Below are 13933 nucleotides of genomic sequence, written 5' to 3'. Positions count from 1 at the left end.
GTGGAGGAAAATCCTACGTCTGGAAGGCAGTGATGGTCAGGAATGTCTTAGCCCATGAGCCTGCAAGGCTGTCCTTTCCCTGGGACTTTAGAACTAGCTAAAGGGCTCTGAGCCTTTCTAGGAGTGTGTGCTCAGAAGTCCTAAGGATCCTGAGGGCACCCTTTGGAAGACAGTGTCAAAGCATCTAAAAGACGCTCTGTTTCCTGTCCCTTGAACATCCTTGCACTCTAAGCTGGGTAGATTTCAGTAGGTTTGATTTCACTTGGCACCCCAGATGGGAAAAAGTACCCTCTTGAGGAGGTTCCAGACTAGGGATCATCCCAGATTCAAATAGAACACTTGGGAAGCTGAAGTGGGAATAGAACTCTTGACTGCAGGAAAGCCTGCCCCCTGCTCTGCAGGTATGTGAGGGAGACTGAGCCGGGGGAGCAGGATCAACCCCCATCAGCCTCATGGCTCTATTTGTTCTTCATGCTGTACAATGAAGATACAGCCAAAAGCCTCTTGGACTTTCTCATGGTTTTACCTTGTAGAAGAATCTCCAGTGCTTTGTTAAGGGGTTAATGGGATACAGGAATAGGGCAGTCACCTTACAAAGGAGCCAGAAGAATTTATTTTCCACAAAGTATATCAGGTAAAGGCTATATGCCAAAATGCAAACCACATATTACGATGATAGTCGTGTTTCCTTAATATTGGATTTCTTCTGTTGGTAAGAATATCTGCCCTTGTAACTAAAAAAGATCATCAGTTCTTAGGCTGGATTCAGTGGCTCACACCTGTAATCCCAGCACTTTGGGAGGCTGAGGTGGGCGGATCACCTGAGGCTAGGAGTTCAAGACCAGCCTGGCCAATGTGGCAAAACCCTGTCTCTACCAAAAATACAGAAAAGTAGCCAGGACATGGTGGCACATGCCTGTAGTCCCAGCTACTCAGGAGGCTGAGGCAGGAGAATCGCTTGAACTTGGGAGGCAGAGGTTGCAGTGAGCAGAGATTGTGCCACTGCACTCCAGCCTGGGTAACAGAACAAGATTTCATCTCAAACCAAAAAGCTCATCTTAAAGCTGTATTGAAAGAGCCCCAAACCCAGCAGCTACACAGCAGGCGAATGGGATCTTCGCCAGAGATCTTCATCAGAACCATATTCCGTAAGGGGCATGCTGAATGCAATCCTCCAAGCTCAGAAGGAGACACCACTGCTAGAGACTGAGGCCCTTCTGAAGGTGGATAGGATCGTCTCGGGCAGCAAAGCTCTCCCAAGTCTACCTTAGTCATGCACAGTGTGGGATCTCGGCTGTAGTTGAGTAGATGTACTTTGTAGCCTCCCTTATGATCCGTTCGGGCCTGTGCTTGGAGGATTCAAGATCCCACGCTCGTCTTTTACTCCATTGCCCTGCTATGTCACTATCAAGCCAGTTGTCCTAATCCCTGCTAGAGTTCTTTTCCTATTTAAAACATTCAGGCCCTGAAGTCTCTGGGGTTATTTTTGTAGCATCATTGGATGTGCCTCACTCTGCTGCATTAGAACGTGAGAGTAAGTCTTTAGGCCCTTGGGGAAGGAGGTGATTCCTGAAAAAGAAATGAGAGGTGGCAAGTGCTTTTTTCCATGAAAGCGGGAAGTAAAGAGAACCATCTTTGTTCAAATCAGCATTCAACTCTTAAGTTTTAATTCAGAGTTAAATAAGCCTTGGGGAAAGGAGCTTGCACAACTGTTAATTTAGTGCTCTGTGCAATGTCAAACCCCATAGGACACAACGTTTTCACAGCTGTGAAATGTTCACAAGTTGGCCACCTCTGATCATGCACAGATAGTAGGTACCTCTCTTGTAAGCTCAGATCCAAAGATGGGTTTTAGAGCCTCTGAGCACTCCACAGGGTCAGGATGGGATCTGCCAGTGTGCCTTCTTAGAGACTGCCTTTTCCTCCAGCCAGCGGGTCCCTGAGCAGGGCCTCATCTAGGAGGATGGGGGAACAAATGCAGTGTGCCTCAGAAAACGGCAGAGATGTCTGCTTTCCACAGAACTCCAAGATACAGGGTCCTCTGGGCGTGGCTTTCACCCTCAGAAATGTGCCCTTCTCCACTTGGCTTTGCATCCCTTGAATTAGCTTCTTGGAGGGAAGAGACCAGAACAACCATTTATCAAGCACTTAGAATGTTCCAGGGCCTGTGCTAGGCACCCAACATATATTTCCTCCCTTCATCCTCAAGCTGAACAGGTGGGTGGTGATGTTTCTTTTAGCCAGTGTGGAAATGGAGGTTTGCAGCATTCAGCTTTCACTAAAGGCTTCAGAAGTGAATACAGTTTACCTGATATCCAAAAATGCAGTCATTCATTAATTGCTGCCCTCTGGCTTCCCCTAAAATGAATGAGTGATGAAAGAGAGCAAGGGGAAAGCCTCAGTGCATTTTAACCTAATCTCAGAAGCCCCATGCTTCTGTCATATTCTATTCACGAAAAGCAAGTCATCAAGGCCAGCCCACACTTCTCACGGGATGGGAAATTAGCTTCTACCCTTGAAGGGAAAAGTATCAAAGAATTTGTGGACACATTTTACAACCACCACAGTCACTACTGGCCAGTTGTCCTGAAGGTCAGCACTTGGTGCTCAGGGGAACTGTCAGCCACGTTCTCGGTCCTGGCTCCCAAGGCTGAGAGTTCTTTTAGGGCAGGGACCATGTCTTGATCACCACTGTAGCCACAGAACTGAGCACAGGACCTGCACATAGCAGGTGTTCAGTAAATGCTTGAGATATAAAATAGGTAATAAATTGAGAGTATGAAATAAGTAGGCCCTATTAATTATGGTAATAATGAGTTCTAGTGACATCTAGGCCTTCTGGAGCTTATCTAAGCTCACCCACTAACTAGCTGAGTAATCTCATGCAAGTTGTTTACCTTAGAAGGCCTCTAGGTTTAGAAAGGGGCTCTTTATAGTTCCTCTAAGTTCTAACTAGCTCTAGTAAAAAATATATACATATGTCTCAGGGAAAGGCTTTGCAGCTTCTACCACCAAGACAAATGTGAGGCTCTCCTCTGCCATTGCTTCCTGACTGAGGCTTCCTCTTCTCCTTCCAGATTGCCCTGCTCCCCAACAATGCTGCTGACTTGGGCAAGTATATTACTGGTGACAAGGTGCTGGCCTCAAACGCCTACCTTCCAGGACCTCCTGGCCTGCCTGGGGGCCAGGGCCCTCCCGGTGAGTTTGGAAGAGGGCATAGGAGGGTGATCACCATCAGAAAAAGGCTGCCAAAAGTTCAGAATGGGTGGGAGCTGGACAGTATTCTCCAGCTTCCATCGAGGAGAAACAGGCAAGTGTCCATGGGGCTGCCACACAGCCATGCAATGAGAGGGCCTTGGGAAATAGGCCCTCACGCCTGAGAAATCGTCACAGCCAATAGCAACTTGGAAGAAAAAACTCGTTGTGGGATTGGATAAGATTCCTAAAGATCATTTTAAGTTAAAAAACAAAATGAAAACTACCTTAAACTTTATTCTGGAAACATTCTAACTTACACAGAAATAGAACAGTATTATGGGCCACCCTCCCCGCCACCCGCCCGGCTCGAGGCTCATCACCCAGTTCTAATAACTCAGAGCCAGCCTCTTCCTACTACTCCCCAATCTTCCTTCCACCCTCCCTTATTGTTAGCATATTTATACCTGTATTTATTTTTATACCTAGCTATATGTTTTTATAAGTCAACTAACTGTATTGACTTACAAATGATACATAATATAATCACTTCAATTACAGTTTGAGTTACCCATATAACTCTCATCCTAGATTTCAAGATATAGGTCACTGGTTTTTTGTTTTTTTGCTTTTTGTGTGGTTTTTTTTTTTTTTGAGACAGAGTCTCACTCTGTCACCCAGGCTGAAGTGCAGTGGCGCAATCTCAACTCACAGCAACCTCTGCCTCCTGGTTTCAGGCGATTCTCCTGCCTCAGTCTCCTGAGTAGCTGGGACTACAGGCATGTGCCACCACACTCAGCTAATTTTTTGTATTTTTGGCAGAGACAGAATTTCACCATGTTAGCCAGGATGGTCTTGATCTCTTGACCTCGTGATCCTCCCGCCTTGGCCTCCCGAAGTGCAGGGATTACTTTGCAGTGCCGTGAGCCACTGCACCCAGCCTATATAGAACATTTCCATCACCCCAGAAATTTCCCTTGTGTCCATGTGCACATGTTTACTTCTACAACCCCCAGTCTAGGCAGACACTGGCCTGCTTCCTTTCACTGTAATGTCACCTGTTCTAGAACTCCATATCACTAGAATCTTTATATGTACTCTTCTTATGAATATATATTTTTGGCTTCTTTCAGTCAGCATACTGTTTCTGAAGATTCACCCTTATTAATTGGACCAAAATCCTGAACATCCTATCATTTCATCAGGAAATACACAATGAGAACTTAAAAAAAATAGTTCCAAGTTATTTTATATTTTGAGTCCCTCCATAGATAGAGCAATATATTTTTTTTCCTCTACGCTGGTAAGGGAAATGATATTAGTGTTAGCAAATGATTCTAAACCTGTGAGTGCCTTCTCCCTGGCTATCATTGTTTAGCAGTGTGCTAGGTGTTATGAATGACCTCTTGACATCCTAATTGGGAAGACCAGACACATAGGGCAAATGCAAATAGAATAGGACAGTATCCACAAGCCCTCCAGGTGAGTACACAGATGCTTCCAGCTGTGGGAACTTCAAGGTAGAGGACACTGTAGCCTGCAGTGATCAGTGGCATTTAGGTTTGATCTGGACGTGGAAGACTGGTAGAATTTGCCCAAGCAGGAAGGACACAGGTGGATTTTCAGTTGGAAAGTCAGCCGGAACAAAAGCTCAGAGTTCTTCACAGAGGATTTATGTGTTTCCTCTCCACTATGTCTTAAACTCTTCAAACACAAGTCTGGGTCTCAGTCCATCCAGAGAATAAGACGGTTCAGGATTTGTTTTATCCTTGTTCATTCCCTTGGCCTGAGGTACTCTGGGTTATGGTAGAGTTTTTTGCAGCAAACGCTTCACACAGGCACCCTCTGGCTGCTTCTAAACAGACTGGAGTCTCTCCTTATAAACCACTTCCCAGCACAGTGCTCTCTACCCCCATCTAAGAGAATGCTCTTGCTTTGCTTTCCTGGAGGAAGTCAACTCCAGGCCAGTCTATAGATCGCTGGAAGAAAAACAACTGTAGGAACAGGGGAGCCATTGGCTGTCTTGTTTAATAAATGCCTTGCAAGCTTTCTTCTCCAATGCTGCCATTTGGCTTATAACAGGGTTTGAGCTGTCCAGGGTCCTTGATGGAGCTGAGAGTGATTGAGAATGAATAAGCTTTGGCAACAGACCCGTCCTTTGAATGGGGACGTTCCAATCCCATATCCTTCTCTCTTAACTTCGAGTGTTTGTGGTACCCACCATTGAGACTTACTAGGGAAGCTAGAAAACTAATAGGCTTTCTCTCACCCTTAAATAAAAATCCAGTTCCGAGGCCTGTGGTGAATCAGACTGGAGCACCAATACAGGAAACTAGGCTGGGTTGGAATCTGTTTGACTTTGGTGGTAAGGGGGTGGCAGCTGCTTTCTGCCCTCTGCTGTCATACTTCAGGTGCTGCCATTTGTATATCAAAGTCCCACATTTCAAAGGCACTCAATATACTGTGATCTCGGTAGTCTACTGATTGTGTAACTGTAGGTGAGATATTATCTCTGGCCTCTTTTTGTGCTACTGGAGTTAAAATATTTAGTTAAAGGAGGGATCTGACACCCTTCCCAAACTTTGTAGATACACCTGGAGCCAGTATTAAGAGTAGGGGTGTGGACATGTTTGGATGGAACATTAACTGCTGTTGACTTTGGCTTAATTATTCTGTGAACTAAAAAAGACTCATCTAAATATGAAGAGTCTGAAGTCTTTGTTTCTTTGTTTTATTTTTCTGGAGTCTGAAAGTCATTCCATCCTGTCACTGCTCTGTCAGTACTAGGGGTTAGGTGTGATCAAAAAGTAATTACTATGTGCATTTAAAAGAACAATTATGAGAAAAGTATGGCATAGCAATCTTCTCAGTCTCTTCAATGCAATCATTTTAACGAGAAACATTTACTAAACAGCTTACTATGTATCCAGGACTGTCTGAGGATATGCTAATAAATAAGATACAATCCATATTCTCACAGAGCTGATGATCTAAAGTGGGTTAAAACCCAATGTTCTTCTACATACAGAAGAATGAGGATGGACCCTTACCTTACACCATATACAAAAGTTAACTCAAAATGAATTAAAGAGTGAAATGTAAGACCTGAAAACTATGAAAGTCCTAGAAAAAAACATAGAGGAAAGCTTTATGACATTGGATTTGGTGATGATTTCTTGGATATGGCCCCAAAAGCATAGGCAGCAAAAGCAGAAGTAGATAAATGGACTAGATCAAACTTAAATTTCTATGTCTCAAAGCAAACGATCAACAGACCAAAAACAACCTGCAGAATGGAAGAAAATAATTGTAAGTTGTATATCTGATAAGGGGTTAACATCTAGGATATATAAGAACTTCTATAATTCAACAAAAAAGCACCTGATTAAAAAGATGGGAAAAGGGCTTGAATAGACATTTCTCCAAAGAAAATATACAAATGGCCAAGAACCATATTAAAAGGTACTCAACATCACTGGTCATTAGAGCATTGCAAACCAAAACTACAGTGAGATACCATCCCACACCCAGTAGGATGGCGACTACTTAAAAAAATATATAAGCTAGGGAAACATAGGGAGACCCTGTCTGCATTAAAAAAATAAAAAATTAAACTAGCCAGGCTGTAGTCCCAGCTACTCAGCAGGCTGAGGTGGGAGGATCGCTTGAGCCCAGGAGGTCAAGCCCACAGTGAGCCGTGAACACAGCATCACATTCCTGCTTGAGTGACAGGACAATACCCCATCTCAAAAAGAAAAATGAGAGAAAATAAGTATTGACAGGGATGTGATAAAAGTGGAACCCTGTGCACTGTCGGTGTGAACATAAAATGACTCAATCACTATGGAAAAGAATATGGAGATTCATCAAAAAATTAAACATATCAGGAGACTTAAGCAGGAGGATCACATGGGCTCAGGAGTCCTGAGCCTAGGCAACAGAGAGGCCCTATCTAAAAAAAAAAACATACACAAACACACACACACACACACACACACACACACACACACACACACAAATACATACACCACACACAAATACAGACACACACACAAANCACACACACACACACACACACACACACACACACACACACAAATACATACACCACACACAAATACAGACACACACACAAATACATACACCACACACACACACACACACATACATACAACACACACACACACAAATACACACACAAACACAAATACATACAACACACACACACACACACAAATACACAAACACAAATACAACACACACACACACACACACACACATATGTATGTATGTATATATGTATATTTGATCCAGGAATCTCACTCCTGGATATATACCCCAAAGAACTAAAAGCAGGATCTTGAAGAGATATTTGCACACCCATCTTCATAGCAGCACTTTTCACAATAGTCAAGAGGTTGAAGTGACCCAAGTGTCCATCAATGGATAAGAATGGAAAAACAAAATGTGACATATACATACAATGGAATATTATTCAGCCTTTAAAAACATGGAAATTTTGACACAGGCTACAACATAGATGAATCTTAAGGATATTAGGCTAAGTGAAATAAGCTAGTCAAAAATGATAGACACTATAAAATTACACTTATATAAGGTATCTAAAATAATCAAACTCACAGAAACAGAAAGTAGAATAGTGGTTATCAAAGGCTAAGTGGAGTGGAAAATGGGGAGTTATTCAATGGCCTAGAGTTTCAGTTTTACAGGATGAGAAAGTCACAGAGATCTGTTGCACGACAATGGGAATGTACTTAACAAGACTAAACACTACATTTAAAATAGTTAAGATGGGCTGGGCATGGCCGCTCATGCCTGCACTTTGGGAGGTTGAGGCAGCCAGATAACTTGAGGTCAACCTGGCCAACATGATGAAACCCCGTCTGTACTAAAAATACAAAAAATTAGCCGGGGGTGGTGGTGGGTGCCTGTAATCCCAGCTACTTGGGAGGCTGAGGCAGGAGAATTGCTTGAACCTGGGAGACAGAGGTTGCAGTGAGCTGAGTTGCACTCTATCTCAAAAAAAAAAAAAAAGTTAAGATGGAAAAGTGTGTGTTGTGTATTTTTTATAAGTTTGTAAAAATGCTCTCCAGGCTCCCACTCCCTCTTCCCTCATCCCCCTAGCTGATGTTCAAGGCCTGAAGCAGAGGTGAACATGCTGACGTCTGCTTCCAGGTGCTGTCCCACACTTTACACAGCCACAGCCCTTCAGCCAGCAAGGTGCCCCCTGGAGTGCCCGCTGTGGGCAGACAGGCTGTGTTCCATACACAAGTGGGGAAACACCGCAAACCCAACCCAATACAAAGCAGCTGTTTACAGCTCTCTGTGCTGTGGGTCAAGATAGATGACGCCTAAAGGTCTCTTCCCCATCAGCTTCCATGATAAGGTGGTATAACGAGGTTCTGGCACAGGCAAACAACTGTCAGGCACAAAAACAGACGACTTCTTGTTTAACTCAGTTAATTTTGTGTCAATACTGTGTCACTAAAGGCCTCTGAATAGAATTTTAAAACACAACCCCTCAACATCTACAGAAATGGGCAGGTCACATAGGTACATAGGCGGAGCTGGGCAGGAGCACCTGGAAGCAGGGGCACTGAATCAAACCAGGGAGTACTCACCCGTGTACAGCGGCAGCCCCTACTGACAGCTCCAGTTGGTTGTGCTGATGATGGAATTGGGGTTTTCGTGCTTCCTGTTTCAAACCAGAGCCAGAAACCCAGATTTTTATATGAAATATCCCAATTTTTATTCATTTATTTATTTTTGAGTTGGAGTCTCACTCTGTTGCCCAGGCTGGAGTGCAGTGGCACAGTCTGGGCTCACTGCAACCTTTGCCTCCTGGGTTCAGGAGATTCTCCTGACATGGCCTCCCGAGCAACTGGGACTACAGGCACACACCACCATGCCCAGCTAATTTTTGTACTTTTAGTAGAGACAGGTTTCACCATGTTGGCCAGGCTGGTCTCAAACTCCTGACCTCAAGTGATCTGCCCGCCCCAGCCTCTCAAAGTGCTGGGATTACAGGCACGAGCCACTGCACCTGGCCCCAATTTGTAAATGTTACGAATGCTCAGAAGAAAATGGTATACATAAACAGAAAACACATGTGCAGTGTGTGAATGTATATAAACGTACCTTATAGATATGCTGCCAACATGTGCAATGAGGTAAGCAGTTAATTCTTACTTTCCAAGGCCTGTATCCACACAGCGCTGAGACTGTACCGAGTTTAAGAACAAGTCATCTGTTTTTGTGCCTGTCTGAGGATAGTTGTTTGTATGACGGGGGAGATGTTAAGACGTTTTTGGAGATAGGTGATCTGTGGGGATGGAGACGAGGCAGGAGAGGAGAGAAGAGTAGTCTGAGCTGGATCGTGTGCTGTGGCATGGTTTATTCAGGGAGGATGGGGACTACCGGGTGATGAAGGAGGCAATAGGGGGGAAAACGCTTGGCCAGAAAGACAGGAATGAACAAGGACACTATGCTGAGGAGTTTGAGCTTTATGCTTTATGAAGAGGGGAGCTACTATAGGGCTTCCTTTTTCTCCCTGAACTCCAATTACACTTATGTTAGACAGTTCAATACTATCCACCTCTTTTGGATGCTTCATTTTATTTTCCTCTTTGTGAGTCACTTTGAGTAACTATTGACTTACTTTTTCACTGATTCTTTGCTTAGCTGTGAGCAGTCTGCTGATGAGCCTATATCATTTTCCTCTATGATACTCTATTTTTTATTTCTGTTTGACTTTTTTCCTTTAATTTCCATCTCACCCAGTGCCTTACTCATCTGCTGAGACAAGCTGTTTATCTTTTCCACCAGCACCTTTCACATACTGTTATTTTAAAGCCCCATAGCTCATCATTCCAACATCTGGGTCTCCTCTGAGAATTGTTCTGCTGATTGTTCTATCACTTGACAATGTGGTTTTTGGTTTACCCTTTTTTTTTTTTTTTTTTTAAGATGGAGTCTCACTCTGTCACTCCGGCTACAGTAGTGCGATCTCGGCTCACTACAACTTCCACCTCCTGAGTAGCTGGGATTACAGGCACCCGCTACTGCGCCTGGCTAATTTTTTTTTTTTTTTAGGTGGGGAGGATGGAGTTTGGCTCTTGTTACCCAGGCTGGAATGCAATGGCTAGATCTCAGCTCACCGCAGCCTCTGCCTCCTGGGTTCAGGCAATTCTCCTGCCTCAGCCTCCTGAGTAGCTGGGATTACAGGCACGCACCACCATGCCCAGCTAATTTTTTGTACTTTTAGTAGAGATGGGGTTTCACCATGTTGGCCAGGCTGCTCTCAAACTCCTGACCTCAGGTGATCCGCCCACCTCAGCCTCCCAAAGTGCTAGGATTACAGGCATGAGCCAGTGTGCCCAGCCCTTTTTGCTATGTGCCTGAAAATTTTGGATTGAATGCCAGACATCATTTGCAGAGAAACAGTAGAGACAGGTATGTAGTTATCACTCCTGGAGAGGGGTACCCTCTTCTTTGGTCAGGCCACTGCCATGGGAAGCTGAGTCAGTCCAATGAATAACTGAACTGGATTTTGGCTTTATCGTCACTATATTTACTTTGTGTCCCACAGTCTTCAAATAATTCCTCCAGTGGTAGGATCCTATTTCCTTGTGCTTAGTGGAGGCCTAGGTTGCCAGTGGATTTTTCTCAGTGTTTATACTCTTTAGGTTTCAGCAACCCCTACACACACACCTGTGCCACAGATGGGTTCTCTCCACACACTTGCCCTTCCCCCAATGGTAGATTGCTATGACTTACTCCATGCTAGAGCTGTGGGGCAAGGGGACATTTTCATTTCTCCTGCTCCAGCTGGAATCCTAAGCATGCCCTATACTTCTGGGCCTTGAGGTGAGATCATCTTCCCCAGAGCCCCCGACTCATCCCCCAGCATGCCTTGTATCTGTGGCAAATCTTGGCCAGAAGAACATTTCCTACCCCTCACTAAGATGTAATGGATATTTCTCTGGGGCCTGCAAGAGAGAGTGAGTTTGCTGACCCACCCAGTGCCTTGAGACATTTGCACCAAAAGGGGCAAAAGTAGGTGGGTTACATAGTAAGACTGGTTTTTGATATGTCATCGCTGTAGAAATGTCAAAAATGGGCAAAGGGCAAACAAGACTGGTGTGGGGCAGAGAGATTAGCAATGAGGCAAGAGTGAAAGCAAATATAAGGAAGGCCTCACAGATTTGTTTTTGTACTTAATATGTGCAGAGTACTATACTCAGTGGTGTGTGTATATCTGGAATCTCATTTAATAGAACTACGCTATAAGAGGATTTTTATTAGCCCAGATGAGATGAGAAACGAAGGCTCAGGTAGCTCAGGCAAGCTGTGAAAGATTTAAACCCAAGTCTCCCTGATGCTCAACCCTGTCCTCTTAACTGCTCTCCGGCCACAGTAACCACTTCGCCGCTGTGGTAGTCACTACTCTGCTGTGATCCAGGAAACAGAGGGGAGCAGACAGCTGTGAGATGTGAAAGAGGTGAAGTGCACAGGAGCTGGCCACTAATTCAAACAGGAGAAATAGGGAAACACAGAGGAAGACTCTCCAGTTTTTTACTTGAGTGGATGGGCGACTGGCGGTGCGTGAAAAGAGAGGAAGATGGGGAAGCCACTTTTCATCTAATCGAGTTTAAAATGCCCGTGGGACATCCTGATGCAGATGTCAGAAGGCAAAGGCAGAGAGAGAGCAAACAGAAATGGCTGCAGGGGCCCGGGACTCTTGTTAGCCAGGGCCCTTTGTCCTTCTCGTGTGCTGTGAGCTAATGAGGTGTTCTTTGATTACAGGCTCACCAGGACCAAAGGGAAGCCCAGGCTTCCCCGGTATGCCAGGCCCTCCTGGGCAGCCCGGCCCTCGGGGCTCAATGGGACCCATGGGACCATCTCCTGATCTGTCCCACATTAAACAAGGCCGAAGGGGCCCTGTGGTCAGTATCTTATCAGAGATCTGCTTCCTGTGTGGGGAAAGTGTGTTTTTGTCTCATGCTTTTGCCTTTGGTTAAGCCAGATCCTTTTGTATTGTAGGGTCCACCAGGTGCACCAGGAAGAGATGGTTCTAAGGTAAGTCTTTTGAGTGGTCCTCACAAGCTGAAGGTCTCCCCCTTTCAATTTTTTTTTTTAGACAGAGTCTTGCTCTGTTGCCCAGGCTGGAGTACAGTGGTGTAATCTCAGCTCATTACAACCTCTGCCTCCCCAGTTCAAGCAATTCTCCCTGCCTCAGCCTCTTGAGGAGCTGGGATTACAGGTGCCTGCCATGACACCCAGCTAATTTTTGTATTTTTAGTAGAGACAGGGTTTCATCATGTTGGTCAGGCTGGTCTGGAACTCTTGACCTCAGGCGATCTGCCCACCTCAGCCTCCCAAAGTGCTAGGATTGAGCACTGTACCCGGCCTCAGGCCTTTTTTTTTTTTTTTTTTTTTTTTTGGAGACAGGGTCTGGCTCTGTCATCCAGGTTGGAGTGCAGTGGCACAATCCCAGCTCACTGCAACCTCCGCCTCCCGAGCTCAAGCCGAGTTGTCCTGTCTCAGCCTCCCGAGTAGCTGGGAACACAGGCATGTACCTGTGTTTTTGGATTTTTTAGTAGAAACGGGATTTTGCCACGTTACCCAGGCTGGCCTCAAACCCCTGAGCTCAGATGATCTGCCCATCTCGGCCTCCCAAAGTGCTGGGATTTCAGGCATGAATCACTGCTCCCAGCCTGAGGGTCTCTCACTTTCTACCTCTTGCACTAGCATCTGGGAAAGCTCAACACACACTGTTTACCATCCCCATTTTGCATTCAGCAAAACCGAGACTCAGATACCAGATACAACTTTTTCCCCAAAGCTTGTAACAAAATCTGAGTAGCCACTTTTTAAATTGCAGAATCATCCCAGAAGACAGAAACAACCACCACAACCAGTCGTAGGAAAAATGACCCTGATACATTTTAAATAAGCCTCTGCGTTGTGACAGTCACATGTGTTTTTCTCCTTAACCAGTGTTGCTTCACAGGATAGTTTTGTGTGTGTTTCCATTTCTGAGAGGTTTTCAAATCAGGAACAGGACTTGAAAACCTATTCTTTTGCAAGCAGGTAGTTCCCCTGTGAGAGCTGCCTGCTCTTTTTTTGCCTCACAAAGAAGTCAGTATGAGTTACTTCAGAAAGTTTGTTACTCCACACGCTGCTGGGAAATAGGAACGTTCCTCTTGCCAGGAAGGTTTGAAAATACATGGGCTCGAGGGAAATCAGAATGAGAGACACTTAACCCAAGCATGCTGTTCATATAAGTGGTCCCATGAGTCCAGCTCAGTTTTACATATGGTTTCTATAGAAAATATTTGTGGTTTTGTGCAGGGAAGTGGCTATGGTGGGTGTATAAAGAGAGACCATTGCTGTGGCAGCCACGTGCTCTAGAAAGCTAACCCTGGCCTCTCTGTTTTTAGGGGGAGAGAGGAGCTCCTGGGCCCAGAGGGTCTCCGGTAAGTAGCACTCTCTGTCCTGCTTCCCCAGGGGAACGTTCTCAGAGATGCAGCTCTGATGAGCCTGTAGGTTGGTCTAGTAGGAAAAGCCCGCCCCTTCCTGATGCCACTCAGCCCACCTGAATAGAAGTATGTGGTTAGGAAGAGAGTCATAGAAACCCTAAGCTGCTAGTTTGGATTTATTTTTCAAATTTGTTTTCTGTTGTTTTTTCTTTTATCATGGCTAATTTTTTTTTTTT

General features: G+C 44.9%; 1 protein-coding gene across 3 annotated transcripts in view; it reads left to right on the top strand.

Annotated features, from left to right (window-relative positions):
- The window catches only part of CCBE1 (collagen and calcium binding EGF domains 1), a 275934-nt gene that overhangs the window by 254013 nt on the left and 7988 nt on the right, over window positions 1-13933 (top strand). For 2 of the 3 annotated variants that reach the window (XM_037738624.1, XM_017528842.2), the window contains exons 7-10: window positions 3078-3198; window positions 12022-12161; window positions 12259-12294; window positions 13659-13694. In XM_037738624.1, the coding sequence (XP_037594552.1) occupies window positions 3078-3198; window positions 12022-12161; window positions 12259-12294; window positions 13659-13694 (333 nt within the window). The remainder of the gene's footprint in view (window positions 1-3077; window positions 3199-12021; window positions 12162-12258; window positions 12295-13658; window positions 13695-13933) is intronic. The other variant, XM_017528843.2, reaches the window with a different exon arrangement.

This window comes from Cebus imitator, unplaced genomic scaffold (genome assembly GCF_001604975.1).
Source record: "Cebus imitator isolate Cc_AM_T3 unplaced genomic scaffold, Cebus_imitator-1.0 Scaffold55, whole genome shotgun sequence".
Taxonomy (NCBI): Eukaryota; Metazoa; Chordata; class Mammalia; order Primates; family Cebidae; genus Cebus; species Cebus imitator.
This window is presented reverse-complemented; position numbering and strand designations above follow the sequence as displayed.